This window comes from Dermochelys coriacea, chromosome 7 (genome assembly GCF_009764565.3).
Source record: "Dermochelys coriacea isolate rDerCor1 chromosome 7, rDerCor1.pri.v4, whole genome shotgun sequence".
In the NCBI taxonomy this organism is placed as follows: Eukaryota; Metazoa; Chordata; order Testudines; family Dermochelyidae; genus Dermochelys; species Dermochelys coriacea.
In genome coordinates this window covers 48,423,031-48,447,610 of record NC_050074.1, presented here as the reverse complement: position 1 = coordinate 48,447,610, position 24,580 = coordinate 48,423,031, and the positions used below count along the sequence as shown (strand labels likewise).

The window sequence follows — 24,580 nt, the reverse complement described above, 5'->3', positions numbered from 1 at the left end:
TGGGGATGAGGGGGCGGGAAGATCAATATCAAACATGACTTAAGACAAGCTGCATGGGGACTGATCCTTGGCATTCTGACTAGAACACGACTTTGGATGACCAGGGCTGACACAAAGAGCATGACTTGGGCTGCTTTCTGGATGGAGCTGATTGTTAATTTCATTTCTCACTACAATGCAGAGAAAATCCTAGAGCAGGAGGCAAGTCCCTCGGTAGCCACCAAGATACCGCATTATGCTCTCAACCATGAAACAATGAGCCTCTGAAAATTGAAGTATTTGTCCTAACCACATCCTTTCCTCTGCCCTCCCCCAGTCTACACTGCAAGGTCTGTGCAAGGATGTTATAGAACTGAGCACCTAGATAAGGAAGGCACAGACGATGTCACTTTCTGGGCAATTCCCTCCCTGCATATATGGCCCTGACTGGCATTTGAGCATCAACAGAGACCTTGTAAACTCATTACTGGCAGAGATGGGGTTTATAAAATCCTCCCCAGTAGGACGATGCTGGAAATAAGTGAGGAAGTGGTTTTGTCATCTCTAGGGTGGCTGCTGCAGAGTAATGCAGAAGGGAGATGAATGAGAACAAGATGGTTAGTGGCTCAACCCATTTACTGGAGAACAAATTGTAGGGGGGGCGGGGGGAGTCCCAGCAGAAGAGGGTCCGAGCCCAGTGCGGCTATTGCTGGCCTCTGAGCCCTGGGAGCAGAAAATGTATTTTTCTTAAGGCCCATGGTGCATTCCCAGCAGCATGTAGTGAGAGCAGCAATCAGAGGTTGGTTCCAGACTTGCCAGCTGCCATTGTGGTGCTGCTGGGGACTGAGCAGAGTGGTGAGATCAGTGCTCATTGCCATGCTGCATGACTGCAGGTGGCACCTGCTTCAGGCAGGATGCCCGGTGACAAAAGCTGCTTCTGAGTCATGGGTGGCAGCACGGAAAAAGCTGTTTAGCATAAAATGAGTCACCGAGATCAGGAGCAGCCTGTTCTCAAGCAAGGAAGGGTTCAGAAACTAGGAGACAGAATGGGGTATGAGAGAACCAAGGCTCCAAATCTCAGCAGGCAATTTTCCTAGCTGCCTAAAGGGAGGCATCAGTTGTGTCGGCCAGTGGCTGCTGCATCCCACTGAGCTGAGCATGATCCCATGGTAGTGGATCTGGGCCTACTGTCCTTGGCTGCAAGGCTGGGATCTGGAGCAGCCCATGCACTACTGCAGCATGCACAGTTACACAGGAGGCAGGCAGCAGTGGTGCACTGAGCCCAGGTTAGATGAACAAGATGAACAAGGGGCTGTCTGTCTCCAGTTCTAACTGGCGACCCTTTGCTCTCGGATTACTGGAATGCCTGGGAGAAGTAGTCCCTCTTTAGAAGGCTCTGGCTCTGCATTATGGCTGCACTTTCAGATCCTCTTTTATTTTCTTCAGGGCATCAGCCATCAGGTTGCATGCTTTCTTGTGCTTCTGCCAGTGCTGCACCTGGCACTCCCTGCAAAGGGAAAGGGGACAGAGGGGCAACGGTAGAAAGGACACATTGGGAACTGGGTCAGGGGGTTTGTATGCGCTATGAAGGCCTTCTGCTCAACATGTCTGCTTTAAATAAGGGCCAGCCAGTGACAAAACCTGTTACCATCTACCCATGGTTCAGTGGTCTGTGTGAAACAGAGTAGGGGTATCTATCTGTTGTAGTGGTCAATTGCCCATAGCCATCGTCACTGACTGGTCCCCTCTGCTAGTCTCAGCAATGAGGCTAAGGAGTCCCAAAGAGGCCAAGGACACTGAATTCCCACCCAGGGTGGTTCCCTCAAGGTATAAGGTGAAGCACATTCATTGAGGAGAGGTTAAGGTGGGGAATCTCACGCGGCTGCTTTTGTTATGGATAAACAGGGAACTCTGGGGTCTCAGCCCAGCAACTTCCAGCATCAGCACAAAATTCACTTGGATCTTCATAAAAGGGAACATGGAAAGGTTGCTTCTGCTCCAGCTTGTGACATAACTGACCCCAGTGGAGATTCACTGTGGTGCAAAGACAGCTGACTTCACAGTTCCAGTGATGCTGATCAGAGGGTTAGGGGCTGTGAATTCATGCACTGATTGGAAACTCCATGGCAGTCATGAAGCCCAGGTGCATGGGGTATAACACCCTCCCTCATCATGACAGGTGCAGAGACCAGCCAGGGCTGCTAAACCCAGCATGATTCAGGTAACAGTAAGCACCAGCATTGGCATGGCCAGGTCTCACAGCCGGACTCTAGTACCAGCTGCGTGCCCAAGGGAGAGGTGAGATCCCAGCTAAGCCCTGAGGGCAGCAGGGAACTCTCACAGACCAGACAATGCTAAGCATCATTACCGTTTGCAATACCACTCATTCTGGCAGCGAGAGCAGCGCTTTGTTGCCTCCGAGCCGCATAGCCCACACTTGGGTTTCTCTGGGACGAGAGCCTCAATCACATCCAGGTTGTATGTCCGCGCCCACCTGGTTGGGGATAGAAAGCAGGCGTCAGCACCTGGAGCAAGAGACTTATGATGTGAAAGGTGGTGCCTGTCCTGCACAGGATGGAGCCTTTAGGTCTGACCCTGCTATCCCTCCCATCCCACTCTCCAAAGGGACCTCCTGCCACAGGCTAGGATTACTGCATCACTCCTCATGGACTCCATTATCTCAGTCCTCCGCAGGGCAGTGAAACTTATGCTGGCTATTTTCTCTTGTCAAGAAGCCCCTGCTCATTGGGACAATGGCTGTGCTGGGCCTCCTGTAGCTAGCAGCCTCATGGCACAAGAGGAAAATAGGGACTGGCCTTGCAAATGTGCTCTCCTGCAGAGGGAGCTCAGAGTTGCTCACCATACAGCGGCTGGGATCTTACCGGCACGCCAGGTGTTTCAACTCGTCCTCCGAGAGGCTGAACACGTGTTTCACCTGGTACTTGGCGATCGCCTGCCACTTCCCAGAGTTCTCTCTGACAATGCGGTCCCTGATGATGGGAACCTGTCGGGACGGCAAAAAGGGTGAGAGGAGAGTCGTGTCCCAGCATTATAAGCCTGCCAATAAGGGGGTGATTCTGCGGCAGGACATGCAGGGGCAGAAACAATGCCTGGGGTCAGTGTAGCTCAGGCAGGTGATAAGCTCGGACTTGTATGAGAGCAGGAAGCAGGGATGAAGAATATATGTGGGATGAAGGAAGATGTGACCAATGTGTGTGTGTACATGTTTATGTAGGGAGCTAAAAGAAGATCTGACAGAGCTGTGTGTACACACACATTTGCACGCAGGACCATGGGCAGCGAGTATCATAGGCTGGAGGAAGCTGTGCCTCCCCAAACAGCCTGGTGTGGCCGTGCCCGCACTCCACCCCCAGACCTCCTCCTGCCTGCTTCCAGTTCTCCTTCCTGCTCTTCTGCAGCAGAGTCTGGGACAGGCAAACTGGGGCTGGTGCTCACAAGGCTCACGGCTGGGGGTGCTGGGGCTGGGGCCACGCGGTGCCGCCCGCCAGCGCTGGGGTTGGGGGTGCTGGGACCACGCCGCTTGCCTGCCCAGCGCTCTGGGGCTGGGGGGCACTGGGGCCAAGCCACTCGCCTGGGGCTGGGGGGGCATTCTGGTTGTGCCACCCACCCGGCATTCCGGGGCAGAGGGTGCTCTGGCCACGCTGCCTGCCCAGTGTTCTGGGGCTGGGGGTGCTGGGGCCAAGCCACTTGCCCCAGGTTGGGGGTGCTCCGGCTTCGCTGCCTGTCCAGCGCTCCAGGACTGGGGCTGCTGGGGCCACGCAGGAGGCCTGGCAGCCATGGGGGAAGGGGATGCTCTGGGCTCCAGCAGGGAAGAGGGGGCAGAAGGGGAGGGGGAAGTGCAGGGCCTCGGGCAGAGGGGGAGGGACTTGGGGCTAGCTTCCCCCAACAGCTCGTTCACCCGCCGCCCATGCACAGGGCGGAAGGAAGATGACAGATCTCTGTGTATACACACAAAAGTGTGTGTAGGAGTTGAAGGAAGATGTGACATATCTGTGTGTGTACAGGTTGAAGGGAGCTGTACACATAGATCTGCCAGTTGTGCATGTACGGGGTGGAGGAAGATGTAGCAGATCTGCAGAAGCAACAGCAGTCTGCTATGAGACGAACCCCTTCTCAGAGTTTATTGAGAAGAGGCCATAGCACGTGCCTCCTAGCTGCATGACACTGAAGGGAAAGCTCAGTTGTGAACAGCATTTATTCTGGGGACTGCTTTGATCCCCCGGACCTGCTGCATCTTCCCAGTGCATTTGCTTCCTTAAATTCTCCTAATTTCCTCCCTTCCACCCACACACTCCCTGAATTCCCATGTCAGCCCCAGCCTCCCTTCTCTCCAGGAGGATGGAGGTGATGAGACTTCTTTCAGATTCCTGCACCGACAGAGGCGATAAGGGCTAAGTGAAACAAGGCTATACCTCCCTCTAATCCTTGGGAGTGAGAGATCAGCAGCAGGGCTTGAACTCCAGTAACATGAAGCACTCTCACCAAGCTTGGGGGGGTGGGGGTGGGGGACAGGGACAGGCCCAGATGGGACCTGAACCCAGCACTCCAGAATCTCTTGCCTGATTTGATCTTTCTCCCTGAACTGAGAACTTTTTCCACTCATCATTTCTCTGAACAGAAACACCCTCAAGAGCCTTTCAGTGCAAAAGAGCAAATGCCAGCCAAGAACAGAGCACAGAGCTCAGGCTCCAGAAGAAAAGCTGCCGTTTCAAAGGAGCTGTCATCCCTGCAGAATAAAACAGCCAAGCAGAGATGGTGAGAGAAGGACTGCTCTCTGAGAGGCAACCAATGGAAAAAGCCTTTTTCATCATCGCTTGGCACAGTGACAGTGGGTGAGTTCATTGGGCAGGATGCGTGATCAGCATGTGTGACTGCAGCTGGCTTCCCCCAACCCACTCAAGATGCTGAATTCCAATTACATGCATGAGGCTAGCGATGCACGCTGAAAAGATTGAGGAGATTAGAATGGCAGCACATTGAAGGGCCACACAAAACCCTCCAGAGCGATAGCTGCCAGCCTCTGCATTGCTAACTCACTCTGGGCTGGCCAGATGTGGGAGCGGAGAGTGACACCCGAGCTACTTCCACTCCATCCTTACCAAAATCATTGTCATCCCTTGGTCCTTGGTTTACTGCACACCTTCCTCCTCTACAGCCTCCCAGCTCTCTGGACTCCAGCCTGTGCAGAATGATGCTGGCCTACATAAAGAGGTGTGGCTACAGCATCCGTCCTCAGTCTAATCAAGGTCCAGGTCAAAACTGCCCTCTGTTATTAAACCCCTCGAGCCAACTTTAAGTGCAATGTCTCTCTCCCTCTTCCCCGTCCCATTCCTCCACTCAACACTAGCCTCTTCTGACCCTCCACAAAGTTGCCACTCTGGGTATAAGAGCCTTCTCGTCCGGAGCGCCTGCCATCTGGAAGAGTCTCCACTTTCCCATGTCTTTGCAAATCCTGTCTGAATGCACCTATCTTCTCCCCATTACATGCCTCTCTGTTTCCTTCTCTCCCTGCTAGTATTTAAGTGCTCCATAAAAGCATTTGAGGATATGCTTCTGTGGAGGATGGAATGCAAATTACACAGGCTCATGCTACAAAACTAAGGACTCCATCCCTCACCCCTTACTCAACTCCCAAACTTCCCAGAATTCAAGGAGATTTTAATATTAACACCAAGGCACTTGCAATCAAGTTGCTTGAGTGGCACAACTTTTCTGGCCTTCTCTCTTGGAGTAGAGGGCCAACTGTGCCAGGGAAGCGTGCATAATAAGGAACTCTTCCACAGCTCCTACCATACATGGAAAGGAAATTAAGGGTTCTGGTAAACAAAGAGTTAATTGTCACTGCGAGGCAGCTGGTGTCTCCCCCTCCACTCAGACACCTTGCTAAAGAGTCAGTGTAATCATGAGGTTTATAACCCAGTGTCATGTTATTAATTGTTGGCTGCTGCCTTGCTCCCCACACAGCCCTGGCTGCAGCATGAATCAAAGGCTGTCCCACAAAGACGCTATTGGAGCGGAGTGAGCAGGAGTCTGTGTAAGACTCCCATCCAGGTACTGTGAGAAGAACAGGCAGGCACAGTTTGACCCATGGTACAGATATGGCTTCCATTACCATGGTAGCTGTGCACCTCACAATCTACAGCGTGTGTATCCAGACCTCATACACCTCTTTTGGGGGGCAGGGCTATTATCTCCATTGTCCAGATGGGGAACTGAGGCACAGAGAGTGTGAGTGACTCACCCAAGGAGTCTGTGGCAAAGCAGGGATTGAACTCAGTTCTCCCAAGTCCTAGGGTAATGCCCTAACCACTGAGCCATCCTTCCGCTCCATAATATAGAATTCCATCTCAGGGCTCAGGTGATTTTGGCTTTGCCCTCAGATCACCATCGCCTGATGCAAGGACGAACTCCCCGCTTCTCACCTGCCTGTCTGGCCTGTGTGGAAGCAAGCCCCTAAAGGGATGGCAGTTGATAGAGCAGAGGCCCATTACTAATATGAGGAAGCACTGGATGCCGTTGTAGGGCCAGTAAAAGAAGAGTGCAAAGCACAGGTTCAGTGCCAGGGCACATGCCCTCTCTCATCACAGCACCATGTCTCCAAGCGGTGGAAATATACTCTGCCTTTGGAAACGGGAGATGGGATTACAGAACGCTACTGAATATGAAATGCAGCAGCCTTGTGCAGCTGGAATGGAGGAGACAGACTGGCCTTGGGAGAGGGATGGTGCTGGAGGTACCTGCTCCAGGATGAGGTCCTTTTTGGGTGGAACAGGCTCTGTCACTACGAGGTGACTCAGAAATCTCTGCATCTCCACCAGATTTGGCAACTGGTCAATGAGGACATCAGTCAGGAATGCACGGAGCTAAACCCAGAGAGGGAGAGAGGAGAGTGAAAGGAGAGAGATCAGAACAAGGAAAAGAAATAATCCACTGGTTAAAAAAACAAGCTGCTGGAAAAGTGGCCAGGTGGCCACATGCCAGCTCAACAATGCCCCACTGAGCAGAGCACTAACTGCAAGAGAAAGAGTGTACAGAAGGGTTAAAATCATCTGGACTCCATTGCTCAACATCAACAGCAAAGCTAGGTATTAAGCAGTATCAAAAGCCTGCAGTACTTGGAACTGCAGGAAGTGCTGTATGTGAGGACTGAGGGGCATTTTCCATAATGCGTGGGGAGCTTAGGGCTGGAATATCAGTGGGGGCTGTGTGTTGGGATTGAGGTGCATTGTCAGAGTTGTATGGGAGCCCAGGACTGGAAAAGCAGGAGGGGGGGCCGGTGGGCTGGGACTGAGCTGCATTGACAGAGCTATTTATGGGAAGTTTGTATAGCACCTGCCAGCATGGTGCGTGGCTCTAGTGCTCTCAGACTCATCCTTCTACAGGCACTAAATCCATACATGGCATAACTCTAATTAAAGCAATAAAAAAACCTCTCCACCTCAGCAAGCCACTTGTGAAATTCTCACTAAGGTGGTGGATTGGCAGCCCTATATCTCCATAGAAACTGCTGCAGCAGTCTGAGTTTCTCAACACACCCTGTCAATGGGTCTCAAACCTGGCCTGGAGAGACCATTCTAGGGCGAGTCTAGTCCCCATGGCCTTCTCTGTCCTTGGACTCTGCTGATCAACAAGATGCTAATTCATGCCAGTTGGTGGGGTATTTGCCTCTAAACTTGACTGGCATGAACAAAGAAGCCATCTTGGAACTGATGACATGGTATTTCCCAGCTTGTGATACAGGTTTCAACCAGGAAATGTTCACCTGGCACATTTTTAAAGTGAAGACAAGAGGGTATTTATACCTGCGGGAAGGTCCCTGTGCCTAGGCACCATGCTGCGTATATGTATGACTATGCACACTGAAGTCTTGTACCTTTAGGAGCTGGCTCTTGTTGAAACCATCCAAGTTGTATTTCCGCTGGCATTCTGGGCTCAGGAGGAGGTTATAGAGGGAGAGCCACACCTGCCCATCCAGCTTGGTCATCCTCACGTGGTCTTCAGGAGGCACAAAATGCCACGCTCCATTCTCAAACTTCTGTAGCTTGCCTGAGAGACACAACCAGTAAGACAGAGGGTGAGACTGAGACACCAGAGAAAAGAGGGCCCTGTGGTTAGGGTGCCAGCAGGGACTCAGACCTTGGTTCAATTCTCTGCTCCAGCACAGACTGCCTGTGTGATCCTGGGCAAGTCAATTAGTCTCTCTGCACCTCAGTTTCCCTCTGTAAAGTGGGGCCAATAGCACTTCCCTACCTCACAGAGGTGTGTGAGGATAAACATATTAAAAGATTGTAAGATGCTCAGAGACAGATGATGGGGGCTAGATAAGGATCTAAGAGAGATGAACAGAGCCCATGGTTTTATCATCTGTGCATTCACTCAGGAATAGCACTGCAGACAATGCTCAGGGCCAGGGTCGTTGTGGGAAGAGAAGAAACAGAAGAACTGATCGTGGGTCTGTGGCAAGAGCAAAGAAAGATGATGTGTAGCTTCTGGGAGCATCTTGGACTCCTAGAGGAGATCATGGCTGTGCTTCCCACACTTACCTGCCTTTACTTGCCATTCCAGGGATGTGTTGTGTAGCTAGTGGTCCTGCCTACATAGGCCTTGTGACTAAATTAACCACCATGCTTATACTTGGTTGTGGCTGAACCCCTGTAATGCGAGTGTGGACTAGCCAGCCTGGTTCTGAATCAGGTTAGCTCTGCCAACACTGATTTGATCCACCGTATCAGAACCCACTTTAAGGTGGCCTGGAAGCATGCTTGTTAAACAGTTTGGAACTCCAGTTTGGATGGGGCCTCAGTGCACACAGCAGGGGTGGGAAGAGGACATTTGCCAGGGAGAAGTGGGCTAATAACCAGGTCTTTCTAAGCAGAACCTGTTGCTGCTCACAGGAGCATGGGATTCTCTGCAGAGCAGGATGGGGTGGGTGAAGGGGCTGGCAGATACATTAGGGTTTTATTGTGCTCTTTTACTGCATTGGGGACATCAGCTTGGGAGCTGCCAGATTTGGATGAGAGACAGCCACAACAAGCAGGGACCATTTTTGAAAGTGCAGCTCCTCAATCTCAGCCGAGCAGTGTCTGCTTAAGAGCTGAGCCAATGGGCACATACAGTCCCATGCAGGAAGTGATCCCATGTACATGGATGGGAGGGAGATGGGAAGGCCAGATGGAAACCCATGTGAAAGACGGAGAGTGAGAACTAAATCTAGACCGGAGCTTTCAGCTATTTCTCCCTGTATGGGAGCCACCTACCAGATGAAGCTCCAGATAAAAAGTGCTACAGCCCCATGGATGCCCTAAGGTATGAGCGCATGATTCATACCTGCTTCACAGCGGCTCCAGGGACAATGCTCCAGGAGCTCTATCAAGAGGCAGGGCAGGTTATGAGTGTTCAGCATCCGTGTCAGGGCACTCAATGGCAAACTGTAGAGAAATAAGAGAGGAACTAGTGAAAACACCTATTGTGAGCAGTACAAGATCAACTACAAATGGTCCCAAGGCTCTGGGGAAGAAGCAAAAGTGACAAAATAAAATAAATTACAGTCAGACCAGGGGCAAAATCCACACAAGCAGCCATTGAGACCAGCCTGATCCCACACCAGGATCCACACAACCAGTCACCAAGCATAGCAGGATCTATACATCAGGGCACTAGTACCAGGATCCACACAGCCAGTCACTGGGTGAAGCCAGATCCAACCCCTTGTGCTAGGTTTGATACTTTCAGCTGCTAGGTTTGATCTGCAAACCAAATGCCCGGCAAGATTCACTCTGAGGGCCAATCTGCACACTGAGTTCTCAGTGCCATCTACTGAGAACATGAGGAAGCACACACCAGAGCTGTAGTGCCATGATCTGCACATCCAGCTACTACACACAACGGGATCCAGACACTAGGGCACTAGCGCCAGAACTGATGCTCCCAGGCCCTGAGCACAGGAGGACTGACGCCTGCAGACCAGTGTGATGACTTAAACAATCCCACCCCAGTTCTGAGACTCATCTCTAGATTCTCCTGTGAGCCAGCTGCTTACCTGTCTACCTGATCAGTGATGAAACGAAGCACAGAAAGAGCCCTCAGGGAGATCTCAAACTCCATCATCTCTGCCTGCTTCTGTAATTCCTACGGGGGTGAAAACACAGACTCGTACAAGCACACCAAATATAGGGCTAGATTTTTTTCTGCAGAGTAACAAAGGAGGCAGCATATGAACTGGCTCTCAGGAGCCCAGGACTCATTAAGAAGCCCAAGCCACATAAAGCTAATTCCTTCCCCAAGACCAATGTAAACTGCAGTCACACAAACGCCTTTCAGTGTTGGAGAGCTGAATGGTGTAAGCACTCCTAAAGATAGCAGCTAGTCCATGACGTGAATGCACCAGGCTCCCCATATGAAGTACACCATAGGCTGCTGCTGGCTGTGTCACATATAGCCAGGTCACAGTAGGACAGATCATTTACCCATCCTGATGCTGAGCGCTCAAGGCCAGCCCAAGGAAGGAATAACTGCCCTGATCCACCATTTCAGAGATCCTAACATTAGAATGGCCCCACCTCCAGATATCCACCCCCGAATCCCTTCTGTAAACTCCAGTGTCATGATCCCGCGTCTGGAGCCTCCCCGGGTTGAGTGGCTGGATATAAACTGGCCATCAAGAAGTTTAGGCTTGAAATTAGGCAAAGGCTTCTAACCACCAGAGGAGTAAAGTTCTGGAACAGCCTCCCAAGGGGAGCAGTAGGGGCAGAAACCCTAACTGGCTTCAAGACTGAGCTTCATAAGTTAATGGAGGGGATGGTACAATGAGACTGCCTACAATGGCATGTAGCTGATCTACGACTGCTAGCAGCAAATATCTCCAATGGCGAGTGGTGGGACACTACTTTTTCCTCCAGGGCAGATTGGAGAGGCCCTGGAGGTTTTTTTGCCTTCCTCTGTAGCATGGGGCATGGTTGACTGGAGGGAGGCTTCTCTGCTCCTTGAAGTTTTGAACCATGATTTGAGGACTTCAATAGCTCAGACATGGGTGAGGTTTTTCATAGGAGTGGTGGGTGACATTCTGTGGCCTGCGCTGTGCAGGAGGTCGGACTAGATGATCAGAGTGGTCCCTTCTGACCTTAGTATCTATGAATCTATAGATCTACAGCTGACAATGATGGATAACATAGCATGGGCAGATGTGGGAAATACCGGTGATCCCACAAATCACGTCTGTTATACTAGATGGGGAGGGCTCTAAATTACTACAGAGAATAATTTCCTGATGTCTGGCTGCTGGATCTTGCCCACATAACTGATCGTCATATCTGGGATCAGGAAGGAATTTCTCCGCAGGTCAAATTGGCAGCGACCCGAGGGGGGTTTTGCCTTCCTCTGTAGCATGGGTCACTTGCAGGTTTAAAACTAGTGTAAATGGTGGATTCTCTACAACTTGAAGTCTTTAAATCATGATTTGAGGACTTCAATAATTCAGGCAGAGGTTAGAGGTCTAACAGAGGAGTGGGGAGGGCGCAAGGTACTGTGGCCTGCAACGTGCAGGAGGTCAGGCTAGATGATCATGATGGTTCCTTTAGGCATTCAAGTCTATGAATCTATGAGAGTCTGAGTCCATTGCATTAGGGGAATAGGGAGCTGAATGACCAGGGCAGAGAGCTAGGGAGGATGACAGAGAATACTGTGCTCTAAAGCAACTGCAGTCCTAGGCAATGGATATGACTTCATCTACCATCTCTATGCCCATGACTCACAGATCTACCTCTCCATTCAGGACTTGTCTCCTTATGTCCAAACTAAACTCGTCACTGGTCTCTCTGACATCTCCATGTTGGTGTCCAGCCATCAGCTTAAGCTCAACATTACCAAAAAAGAGCTCCTAATCTTTCTCACCCCATAAGCCTCCCTCCCTCCTTTCTCAGTTACTGTGGACACTGCCACCATCCTCCCTTAGGCCCAAATGCTGGTTGTCATCTTTGACTCGGCCCTCTCTCTTTGACTAGGTCCTCACATCCAGGCTCTCTCTAAATCTTGCTGATTCTTCCTTCCTAACACCTCTAAGATACAACTTTCCCTATCCACCCACACAGCTAAAACTTTTGCCTAGACTCTCATCACCTTGCGTCTCGACTATGGCAACATCCTCTTCTGGCCTTTGCAAATGCAACCTTGCCCTGCTATGCAGAAGTATTCTGACAGAAAAGATCGTTTCCCTAGACCTCACTTTGATCACATCTCCTCTCTTTGAGTTCTTCTACTGGCTCCCCTTTCTCCATTACAAACAGGAGATCAGACTAGATGATCACAGTGGTCCATTCCCGTCTTAGAATCCTCGCAGGATAAGTGGTTTTCAATACTGCAATAGCTAAGACTGTCATTCTCCCTTGAGCCAACTCCAAGGGTTAAGAAAAATGCCCAGGGGGGAAACACTTTCCTACTGTTCTCAGGAGTCCCATGACTTCCTCTCCAGCTTTGAAAGATGAGCATAACTTTGGGCAGGAGGCCAAAGGGTGAATGCAATTCTGGAGACTACTGCTGAGGTTGCTGTGTCTCATTTTAAATCCATTTTACCAAAAGATTCTGATGTCCTGTTTACAGAGAAGAATTTTAAGGGCTGAGGGAAAAAAAAATCCCAGATACACAATACTGTCTCACACTAAAATGAACTGAAAAAGCAACAAGCCATGGAGCAACAACAATGACACACCCAGAACTGGGAATGGTTCAGGAGGTTGGGTATGACCTTTTTCTCCTTAGGTCATTGGTTCAAAACTGGCCCAAGACTACAGAGACTGAGTTGTTACCATCTCGTGTGGGTTGGGTGGCCTGTGTGAAATGAGTCTTAGGCCAGTTCCAAGTGGAAACCTATAAAAATCTCAAAAAAATACCATTGCAATTAACCCTGACTGGTTCCCACACTCCTAGTCTTAGCAGAGAGGTCAAAAACACAATGGTTCATATTAACTGAACTGCCCTCTTGCCCGTAGAGAGAATCTCAAAGTCATGGTTAAAGCACACTTGTAGAACAGAGTGGGAAAACTCACACTGTCTCTGTTCATGATGAGCCACCAGTGAGAACAAATCACCAATCAAGAGACCTCCACCAACACCAAATTCATGTAGAGGAATGCCCAAGTAGAGTGGATTTATTCATCAGGTTCTGGATACGAGGGCCTTCCTGACTATTACTATGGTCTTTCCCAGTCATGGAAATTTAACTTCCCTCCAAGATACAAGGTCAGATAGACCTGCTGGAAGTTGGGAACTTGCACTTTTAACCCACCTGCATTGATGATGCATTGGTCACATCCTCAGGCAGAAACTTTTCGTGGATTGGAAACTCCCCGTTGGTGCCCTGAGCGGCTAGCAGGGTCAGTTTCCGGTAGCTATAATCAATCAAGTCCAGAATGGCGTCCTCAGCAGATTCGCAGATCTCCTACACAACAAGAGGGTAGCAGAGAGCTGTTTGAGAGGAGAAGGTATTCCCTTCAGAAAGATCATTTTTCAGATGGCCTTCTGATTAGAAAACACCTCTCCAACTGCACCAATACCTGCAGACCTCAGTGTCACAGGGGGTTGATTGAGATCCACCTTATGACTTCAGGCTGAACATAGATAGAGACATGGGTTGTTTGAGTTGCCTTAATTCTGTATTTTCACACTCTCAATTGTCTGAGGTTTCATGCTTTATCTTTAAAGTGGCAGAACTGGGACTAGAACTCAGGGGGGCCTTGTCACAGGGTCTGGTCTATGCCCCAGCTTGTCACTAGTCTCCTGGGAGTGACAGCTTTAGATGCCAGGCTCCAAGGATCCACACAATCCCACAGAAGGTCTGACACCTCCAAGCCTGGGCCTTTGGCACCAGCGTCCCTTGTCTTTCTCTGTGGCTTTCTCTTTTCCCTGCAGTGAATCCAGCCAAGCTAGAGTCCTGCGGGAGGCTGTACTTTAGCCCTTCAGGGTGCAATGCTCTCAGTATTTACAGTGACATAGGCAGCCTTTTAAAAACACGGTAACCATTTATTGGTCACCAGGAACATAGAATCTGGAAGTCCTTAGGTTAGCACAAAGAAATGAAGGTTAAAGTATAGTCCATTCTGGTCAGTCCAGAGCCCCAGTCAAATTGTAGTGAATCCCATGCTCATGTTCTGTCTCTCCTCCACAGTCTGACCTCCTTGGTCAGTTTCCAGGTGAGAGTCCTGACTCCTTCCAGAAGCCAACACTTTATCGCCCCACCTCACACCTTCCAGTCCTTTGTTACGGAGCTGGGGTCTGTGCCCAGATTCCCTGCTGTGAGGTGGAGAAATCCATCTCCCCCTAGGCTGCTGTTTGCTAGGTGTCAATGTCCTGGTGCCTGGGCTTTAAACTGTCATCTCAGATTTTCTGCTGATATGGGGTCGGCCTCAGTCAGTCCTTTTTTTAATGACCCATTAAACCTGGCTCAGACAGCTAGGTTACACACATCCACCTAGCTCTCTTAACCGGCCCTGACAGCAGACTTAGTCCTTCCCCACTCCCCAGGTAGCCAGACAAAAATATAGGGGAAACTGAGGTGCACACATAAGACTCATAAAAATACTACAGACAACTCCCACTTCATCACAGGTCTGGAATCTACTCCCATGATCTGTCCACTACACCACTTGTCTCCTTATGTCCAAACTAAACTCTTCACTGGTCTCTCTGACATCTCCATGTTGGTGTCCAGCCATCAGCTTAAGCTCAACATTACCAAAACAGAGCTCCTAATCTTTCTCACCCCATAAGCCTCCCTCCCTCCTTTCTCGGTTACTGTGGACACTGCCACCATCCTCCCTTAGGCCCAAATGCTGGTTGTCATCTTTGACTCAGCCCTCTCTCTTTGACTAGGTCCTCACATCCAGGCTCTCTCTAAATCTTGCTGATTCTTCCTTCCTAACACCTATAAGATGCAACTTTCCCTATCCACCCACACAGCTAAAACTTTTGCCCAGACTCTCATCACCTTGCGTCTCGACTATGGCAACATCCTCTTCTGGCCTTGACAAATGCAACCTTGCCCTGCTATGCAGAAGTATTCTGACTGAAAAGATCATTTCCCTAGACCTCACTTTGATCACATCTCCTCTCTTTGAGTTGCTCCACTGGCTCCCCTTTCTCCATTGCAAACAGGAGATCAGACTAGATGATCACAGTGGTCCATTCTGGTCTTAGAATCCTCACAGGATAAGTGGTTTTCAATATTGCAATAGCTAAGACGGTCATTCTCCCTTGGGCCAACTTTAACTCCAACTGCCTCTCTAATTGCAACTTTTGGGAAAGGTTTGCCATGTTTCATACGCATGACCTGAAATCACATCTGGGATTTCCCCATTCTGGGGCCCTTGATTTAACACAGCAGAACTCATCTCTTACCTTGTGAAAAAACACGGTCTCCAGGAGGTTAATAATAGAAGCTTCATGGTGCAGCTGAGGGAATGTGGGGAGACAAAGCAAAGGTCAGAGGAACATCATCTACAGTGCCCATGGTAATATCCATCCAGCCTGTAACTGAGGTAGCCCCCAACACAGGTGCAGCCAAAAGCCCAGTCAATGAGGCAAATGCAACCCATGGAGTCCTTAGCCAGGCTCATCTTGAATACAGATATGTGGCCTGTAGAAACTACAGGTCCTGACTCCCAGCAAGCAATGCTCCATCATCATCTGAGAGCAGGCTGGAGCACTTCAAACTGGGAGCCAGAGTCTGAACCTCTGTATCACTGCAGTCTGCAAGTTTATCATGCAAATGATACCCTCTGGTTCCTGGCAGGTGGCCAGTATGGCCCCTCTACTGGAGTAGTTTTCCTGGCTTCACTAGAAGAATACTAGTGCACTGAGATACAGGTGTGTCTTTTGCTACTGAGATCAGTCCCACCACCAAAAGGACCAGTGAAGACCTCTCACTGAAATTCTTAAAGCAGCAAAGGGCCACCGCTTTCCAGTCACCCTGGGGGTCTCACAAGAAATTTTTTGGTGGCCTCAGAGTGCGGACAATTTTTTGCAAAAAGAAAAGGAGTACTTGTGGCACCTTAGAGACTAACAAATTTATTAGAGCATAAGCTTTCGTGAGCTACAGCTCACTGCATCCGATGAAGTGAGCTGTAGCTCACGAAAGCTTATGCTCTAATAAATTTGTTAGTCTCTAAGGTGCCACAAGTACTCCTTTTCTTTTTGCGAATACAGACTAACACGGCTGCTACTCTGAAACCGACAATTTTTTGGTGGCCGCTCTGACATTTTTTCCTAAAATATTAATTAGCTTTAGGAAAAACAAATAAATATGTATATATACACATGTCCAAATCATTGTAATTTATTTATGTAGATTTTTATTGCAGACTCAGTAATCAAAATAATGTAGTTCTTTCTATTCTTTACTAGACCTAAACAGAACAGAAATAATGTGCTTTGCATGTTCCTGTTTTTGTTATTTCTTTTGCATTTTTGGTTGTTTTTTTAAAGACTTGCTAGCTAGTAAGTCTGTGTCTGTGAAAAGTGATATTTGTATGTTGTGGGGGGGGGGGGGCGCAGTGTTAATAATCACTGCCCAGGAGGCTGTGGCTGCACAAAAAGCCCCTGGTGGCTGCATGCGACCAAAATGGCCGCATCTGAGAAACGCTAACCCAAGAGATCCCACCAGATGGCAGGAGCTGTTGCTGTGAAGATGCCTGGAATCCTAAGAGCACATTAGCTGCATTACAGGTAGTGCAGGAGGAAGTTCTACACCTTCCTCTAAAACACGTCCCTGAGGCCCACGCAGCTTCCCGCAGCTCCCATTGGCTGGGAATGGCAAACCACAGTCACTGGGAGCTGCAGTCAGCTGTGCAAATATAAACAAACTGTCTGGGGGCCCACCAGCGAATTACCCTGACAGGCCGCGAGTGGCCCACAGGCCAAAGGTTGCCCACCACTGCTTTAAAATATCCATCTTTGGCAGCTATCAGAGCCAGAGTACTGGACTAGATATACTATTAGTGTCTATTGCTATCACAATTCCTAGGAGAGTGCCCCCTGATCCAGCATTAGCTAGTGGCCCTAATTGAAGTGTCCAGGGCAGACAGGACTGTGGAAGGATTTCTTGGAATCCCAAATAACTTACTGGACTGTCCTTCCTTCAAGTACATGCTGGTTGCAAACAGTGTGGAGTTCTGTCAATCAACAGCATGAACACCTGTGAGTGATGCTAACTAAAAGGCAATGAAACTCAAAGCAGAAAAGAGGCTGTCTTTTAGAAGCAAGAAATTTGTAGTGCCATGTTAAATAGCCAGAATACCATACACGTTCAGTGCTTGAAAGAAATGTAAAATATCAGCCCTGAGAACTTTTGGTCACCCAAGATTCTATGGCTGTTTTTAAAGGGACAACACAGTTACCAGAGTGTCCTGGCCAAAATCTAGGATAGGTGATTACATTCTGCTGGCTGTCAGAATTTCTATTGTAGTTTCAATTGGATAGGAGATTGTTCCTCATTTCCTGTCCTAAACTTAGGTAGTGTTGCTGAGTGTGCTGTTAAACAGCTGCAATCCTCCACTACAGGGGGGGCAGCATTTCAAAGGTGGGGGGAGGGATCCTTGTGAAAAGAAGTTCTTTGGGATCCTTGAGAAGAAAGGCCCTATGTAAATAAGGATAAGTTATTTTATCATTAAGCCATTGCCTAAAACTTCTTAGAATCATAGAATATCATGACCTCAGAAGGTCATCTAGTCCAACCCCCTGATCAAAGCAGGACCAATCCCCAATTTTTGCCCCAGATCCCTAAATGGCCCCCTCAAGGACTGAACTCACAACCCTGGGTTTAGCAGGCCAATGCTCAAAACACTGAGCTATCTCTGCCCACCAGTCTTGCCTCTCTAGCCCTAGTGAACAGTGACTGTCCCACAGAATTTGTTTCATAAGAGTTTTGCCTGTGAAAATGACTCGCATGCAGCTACTATATTAAAAACCTTAACGGAATATGGACAAGGTGTCTTGTGAAACATGCCTGTTGAAGCAGAGGTACCATGCAGTGCTACTACCCTGCAGGACATTCCAGATCATGGCAATGCACTTGAATACTGTGCAAGTTTGTTCTCCAAGACCTCTCTGAACTCACCACCAAGTAGATGGGAAAGGTGCTTTTTGGCTTGAAGTCCTCCAGCTGGCAAAGCACAGGGAACACCTTGTGCTTCCAGATCTCCACAGAGATCAATTCCTCGATGAGAATAGGGATCTGGACAGAAGAATAGATGGTGGAAAGTGAAACGTTTTAGGCAAGAGAAAATGGACAGAGAAGCCAAGTGCCATATGAGTATTTTAGTCCTAGAGGAGAAGATGCTGGGACAAACTGCAGCTCTCCTAGTTGGCAGTTTTGTTGTACTGTTCATCTAGGTATTTTCATGTGCCTCATCCTTGTATTATTTGCTTCATCCCATTGACAGTAATTTCTGAAATCATATCTGTCCCCATCTTTCCATTGGGTGAGATGGGACAGTATATCTGGTGCAGGTAAAAGAGGGAGGCAGAATTCTGCTAGTCTATTTCCTAATACACCAGCAACATTTCCAAGTGACCAAATTCATCTCCGAGATAAGCTCCACTGACTTCAGAGTTACATCAGAGATAAGCGTAGCCCATGATCTCATGGACAGAAAGACTCACTTTGTTTAGCAACAGTCCCTCTCTGGTGCAACCAAACTTGCTTTCAATGTTCAGTTCTGGGGTCCTTTGTACCCAAAATATAGACAAACTGGAGGGAGTACAGAGGTCAGCAACAACTATGATTTGGGGGCTGAGGAGGGTTACTGGGAGGAGAGAACAAGAGCCAAAGATGTAACAAATTTAGGCTAGAGAACAAGGCACACATTTTTAACAATGGGCAGAACAATTTATCTAGGGATGTCGTTGATTCTCTGTCACCTGAAGTCTAACTCAAGCTTGGCTGTTTCATTCTAAAAAAATATGCGCTAGCTCAACCATGAGATATGGGTTTGATGCAGGAATCACTGGGTGCAACTCTATTGCCTATGTTATTCATAAGGTCAGACGAGATGATGAAAATTGTCCCTTCTGGCCTTAAAATCTATGAATCTATAATGTGGCTAAACAACTGAGGTCCAGGGTCCAGTGTCACAGACAGGGCTGACAACATAGTATTGGAAGGGTGCAGATGCCAAGTAGGGAGAGAATTTGATTAGGTTGGTACCACAGAGTGTATTTGAACAAAAGAAAATTTGGGCTCCATATCTGGACACATTCCCTGACAGTAAGGTGAATTAGGCTGTGGATGCATCTCCCTAAAGAAAGAGGCAGAAGCCCACTTGGACTAGGCACTGTAGGGGACAAGGTTGCCTAGGCTTGGTTGGGGGAGAAGGGTGAATGGGGCCCTGCAGAGCTTTCCCTTTTTGTCTCATCTGCTGGATGCTCTCCCCATGGGGGAGGGTGCTCTTACCCCCCAGCTCTCTGTGGCCAGCAGAGTGCTCACCTTAGCATAGTTCACCAGCAGCTCAATGAGGAGCCGTTCCTGACCGGCAGAGGCGCTCAGAATCGCCTGTATGTTCAGCTTCTCAATGGCCTCGTGCTGCTGGAGCCATCTAGGGAGCAGGAGCAGGAGCAGGAGCAGGGGAGTCAGTGTCATCATCCCATGGCACACCTGGTACCCCAGCCCCTCTCCATGCCACCTTCCCAACTCAGAGACTAACCCCCAACCCAGGGGGATGCTTGCCCTCCTCTGAGGGACTCAACACATCCCCAAAGAGTTCCCTGGAACTGGAGGGCTTCTTCCCGCAATCAAAGGCCCACCCCCCTAGGTCCGGTGGGGGGTCACCTTTGCCTGAGGTCAACCCCTCAAACCCACTGGGGACTCGCCTCCGCCCCCAGCCCACACAACCCCCCTTGACGCACTCCCCCTCACACCCCATACGCCTCCCCTCGGGGGACTCAGCCCCCGCCCCTCCTTAGCCCCCAGGGACTCCACACACACCGCCCCCTCCCCTCAAGTCCCCCGACCCCCCCGCCCCTCAACTCAACCGGGGACCCCCCTCCTTACATCTCCCCCCGCCGGGCACGCCACCCCGCCCAACTCTCCTGGGGGCCCGCTCCACATGCCGCCCCCGTAACTTCCGGGGGACTCTCCCACACCCCGCCCCCACCTCTGCCGGGACCGCGCCCCTTCCCTCTCCCCCCAACGCCTTCGCGGGGGACGCCCCGTCTCGGACCCCTGGTCCCCGGCGTTCCGCAGCGGGCCGCCCCGCAGCGCCTGCACCAGCGCCTCGGCCTCCCCCGGCAGCAGCAGCGCGGCCGCCTCCGCCATGGCCCCACGCCGTCCCCATGGCGACCGACGGGGCGGGCGGGGGGAAAGCGGCCGCGAGACAGGGGCCCGCCCGGCACCGCCCTCCTCATCCGGCCTCTCAGGAGCCCCCGGCCCGGCCCGCCCCGCCCCCGGACTGCAGCCCATGGATATTGCCCCCCCCCGATACCCGCCCGCAGGGTCTGTCTCCCCCGCCATTGGGCGCCCAGTCCCCCCGCTGCACCAGAGCGACCCGGCCCCTACCCCGCCCTGCACCCCGCCAACGGACACTCTTAATCATAGAATATAAGGGTTGGAAGGGACCTCAAGAGATCATCTAGTCCAACCTGCTGCTCAAAGCAGGGCCAATCCCCAATTTTTGCCCTGATCCCTAAATGGCCCCCTCAAGGATTGAACTCACAACCCTGGGTTTAAGCAGGCTAATGCTCAAACCACTGAGCTACACCTCCTCCATCCAGTCCCCCTGCTGCACGGGAGAGCCCCTGCCCCCTACCCCGCCCTGCACCCCCCAACGGACACCAGTCCCCCTGCTGCACGGGAGAGCCCCTGCCCCCTACCCCGCCCTGCACCCCCCAACGGACACCAGTCCCCCTGCCCCCTACCCCGCCCTACACCCCGCCAACGGACACCAGTCCCCCTGCCCCCTACCCCGCCCTGCACCCCCGCCAATGGACACCAATCCTCCTGCTGCACGGGAGAGCCCCTCCCCCCAACACCACCCTGCACCCCCGCCAACGGGTACCACTCCCCCTGCTGCACGGGAGAGCCCCTGCCCCCTACCCCACCCTGCACCCCCGCCAACGGACACCAGTCCCCCTGCTACACGGGAGAGCCCCTGCCCCCTACCCCGCCCTGCACCCCCGCCAACGGGTACCAGTCCCCCTGCTGCACGGGAGAGCCCCTGCCCCCTACCCCGCCTTGCATCCCCGCCAACGGGTACCAATCTCCCTGCTGCACGGGAGAGCCCCTGCCCCCTACACCACCCTGCACCCCCGCCAACGGGTACCAATCTGCCTGCTGCACGGGAGAGCCCCTGCCCCCTACCCCACCCTGCACCCCCGCCAATGGACACCAATCCCCCTGCTGCACGGGAGAGCCCCTGCCCCCTACTCCGCCCTGCACCCCCGCCAACGGGTACCAGTCCCCCTGCTGCGTGGGAGAGCCCCTGCCCCCTACCCCGCCTTGCACCCCCGCCAACGGACACCAGTCCCCCTGCTGCACGGGAGAGCCCCTGCCCCCTACACCACCCTGCACCCCCGCCAACGGGTACCAGTCCCCCTGCTGCGTGGGAGAGCCCCTGCCCCCTACACCACCCTGCACCCCCGCCAACGGGTACCAATCTGCCTGCTGCACGGGAGAGCCCCTGCCCCCTACCCCGCCTTGCACCCCCGCCAACGGGTACCAATCCCCCTGCTGCGTGGGAGAGCCCCTGCCCCCTACACCACCCTGCACCCCCGCCAATGGACACCAATCCTCCTGCTGCACGGGAGAGCCCCTCCCCCCAACACCACCCTGCACCCCCGCCAACGGGTACCAGTCCCCCTGCTGCACGGGAGAGCCCCTGCCCCCTACACCACCCTGCACCCCCGCCAACGGACACCAGTCCCCCTGCTGCACGGGAGAGCCCCTGCCCCCTACCCCACCCTGCACCCCCGCCAACGGGTACCAGTCCCCCTGCTGCACGGGAGAGCCCCTGCCCCCTACCCCACCCTGCACCCCCGCCAACGGACACCAGTCCCCCTGCTGCACGGGAGAGCCCCTGCCCCCTACCCCACCCTGCACCCCCGCCAACGGACACCAGTCCCCCTGCTGCACGGGAGAGCCCCTGCCCCCTACCCCGCCCTGCACCCCCGCCAACGGACACCAGTCCCCCTGCTGCACGGGAGAGCCCCTGCCCCCTACCCCACCCTGCACCCCCGCCAATGGACACCAATCCTCCTGCTGCACGGGAGAGCCCCTCCCCCCAACACCACCCTGCACCCCCGCCAACGGGTACCAGTCCCCCTGCTGCACGGGAGAGCCCCTGCCCCCCACCCCACCCTGCACCCCCGCCAACGGACACCAGTCCCCTGCTGCACGGGAGAGCCCCTGCCCCCTACCCCGCCCTGCACCCCCGCCAACGGACACCAGTCCCCCTGCTGCACGGGAGAGCCCCTGCCCCCTACCCCGCCCTGCACCCCCGCCAACGGGTACCAGTCCCCCTGCTGCACGGGAGAGCCCCTGCCCCCTACCCCGCCTTGCATCCCCGCCAACGGGTACCAATCTCCCTGCTGCACGGGAGAGCGCCTGCCCCCTACACCACCCTGCACCCCCGCCAACGGGTACCAGTCCTCCTGCTGCACGGGAGAGCCCCTGCCCCCTACCCCGCCTTGCATCCCCGCCAACGGGTACCAATCTCCCTGCTGCACGGGAGAGCGCCTGCCCCCTACACCACCCTGCACCCCCGCCAACGGGTACCAGTCCTCCTGCTGCACGGGAGAGCCCCTGCCCCCTACCCCGCCTTGCACCCCCGCCAACGGGCACCAATCCCCCTGCTGCGTGGGAGAGCCCCTGCCCCCTACACCACCCTGCACCCCCCGCCAACGGGTACCAATCTGCCTGCTGCACGGGAGAGCCCCTGCCCCCTACACCACCCTGCACCCCCGCCAACGGGTACCAATCTGCCTGCTGCACGGGAGAGCCCCTGCCCCCTACCCCACCCTGCACCCCCGCCAATGGACACCAATCCCCCTGCTGCACGGGAGAGCCCCTGCCCCCTACCCCGCCCTGCACCCCCGCCAACGGGTACCAGTCCCCCTGCTGCGTGGGAGAGCCCCTGCCCCCTACCCCACCCTGCACCCCCGCCAACGGACACCAGTCCCCCTGCTGCACGGGAGAGCCCCTGCCCCCTACACCACCCTGCACCCCCGCCAACGGGTACCAATCCCCCTGCTGCGTGGGAGAGCCCCTGCCCCCTACACCACCCTGCACCCCCGCCAACGGGTACCAATCTGCCTGCTGCACGGGAGAGCCCCTGCCCCCTACCCCGCCTTGCACCCCCGCCAACGGGTACCAATCCCCCTGCTGCGTGGGAGAGCCCCTGCCCCCTACACCACCCTGCACCCCCGCCAATGGACACCAATCCTCCTGCTGCACGGGAGAGCCCCTCCCCCAACACCACCCCGCACCCCCGCCAACGGGTACCAGTCCCCCTGCTGCACGGGAGAGCCCCTGCCCCCTACACCACCCTGCACCCCCGCCAACGGACACCAGTCCCCCTGCTGCACGGGAGAGCCCCTGCCCCCTACCCCACCCTGCACCCCCGCCAACGGGTACCAGTCCCCCTGCTGCACGGGAGAGCCCCTGCCCCCTACCCCACCCTGCACCCCCGCCATTGGGCGCCCAGTCCCCCTGCTGCACCAGAGCGACCCGGCCCCTACCCCACCCTGCACCCCCGCCAACGGACACCAGTCCCCCTGCTGCACGGGAGAGCCCCTGCCCCCTACCCCGCCCTGCACCCCCGCCAACGGACACCAGTCCCCCTGCTGCACGGGAGAGCCCCTGCCCCCTACCCCACCCTGCACCCCCGCCAATGGACACCAATCCTCCTGCTGCACGGGAGAGCCCCTCCCCCCTACACCACCCTGCACCCCCGCCAACGGGTACCAGTCCCCCTGCTGCACGGGAGAGCCCCTGCCCCCTACCCCACCCTGCACCCCCGCCAACGGACACCAGTCCCCCTGCTGCACGGGAGAGCCCCTGCCCCCTACCCCGCCCTGCACCCCCGCCAACGGACACCAGTCCCCCTGCTGCACGGGAGAGCCCCTGCCCCCTACCCCGCCCTGCACCCCCGCCAACGGGTACCAGTCCCCCTGCTGCACGGGAGAGCCCCTGCCCCCTACCCCGCCTTGCACCCCCGCCAACGGGTACCAATCTCCCTGCTGCACGGGAGAGCGCCTGCCCCCTACACCACCCTGCACCCCCGCCAACGGGTACCAGTCCTCCTGCTGCACGTGAGAGCCCCTGCCCCCTACCCCGCCTTGCATCCCCGCCAACGGGTACCAATCTCCCTGCTGCACGGGAGAGCGCCTGCCCCTACACCACCCTGCACCCCCGCCAACGGGTACCAGTCCTCCTGCTGCACGGGAGAGCCCCTGCCCCCTACCCCGCCTTGCACCCCCGCCAACGGGCACCAATCCCCCTGCTGCGTGGGAGAGCCCCTGCCCCCTACACCACCCTGCACCCCCGCCAACGGGTACCAATCTGCCTGCTGCACGGGAGAGCCCCTGCCCCCTACACCACCCA

The 24,580-nt window shown here is 53.7% G+C and overlaps 1 protein-coding gene and 1 long non-coding RNA gene across 3 annotated transcripts in view; one reads left to right on the top strand and one right to left on the bottom strand.

The window, feature by feature from the left end:
• On the bottom strand, positions 1-20,429 carry ZMYND10 (zinc finger MYND-type containing 10). Of its 2 annotated transcripts, none has more exons than XM_038411688.2 (12): positions 20,139-20,429; positions 19,472-19,580; positions 18,104-18,220; positions 15,388-15,441; positions 13,280-13,432; positions 10,040-10,128; positions 9,328-9,428; positions 7,874-8,046; positions 6,738-6,863; positions 2,862-2,983; positions 2,348-2,473; positions 1-1,486 (listed from the first exon to the last, which is right to left on the bottom strand). In XM_038411688.2, the coding sequence occupies exons 1-12, from the start codon at positions 20,297-20,299 to the stop codon at positions 1,387-1,389; spliced, it is 1,431 nt and encodes a 476-aa protein (XP_038267616.1). In that variant the 5' UTR covers positions 20,300-20,429; the 3' UTR covers positions 1-1,386. The 2 variants fall into 2 exon arrangements, with proteins under 2 accessions (XP_038267616.1, XP_038267618.1); XM_038411690.2 differs by having other exon boundaries at positions 20,205-20,427.
• A 232-nt stretch (positions 20,430-20,661) lies between these two features.
• Positions 20,662-24,580, top strand: part of LOC122460944 — a 6,780-nt gene continuing 2,861 nt past the window's right edge. Inside the window, exon 1 of the long non-coding RNA XR_006282588.1 lies at positions 20,662-20,753. This is a non-coding gene — a long non-coding RNA (uncharacterized LOC122460944). The remainder of the gene's footprint in view (positions 20,754-24,580) is intronic.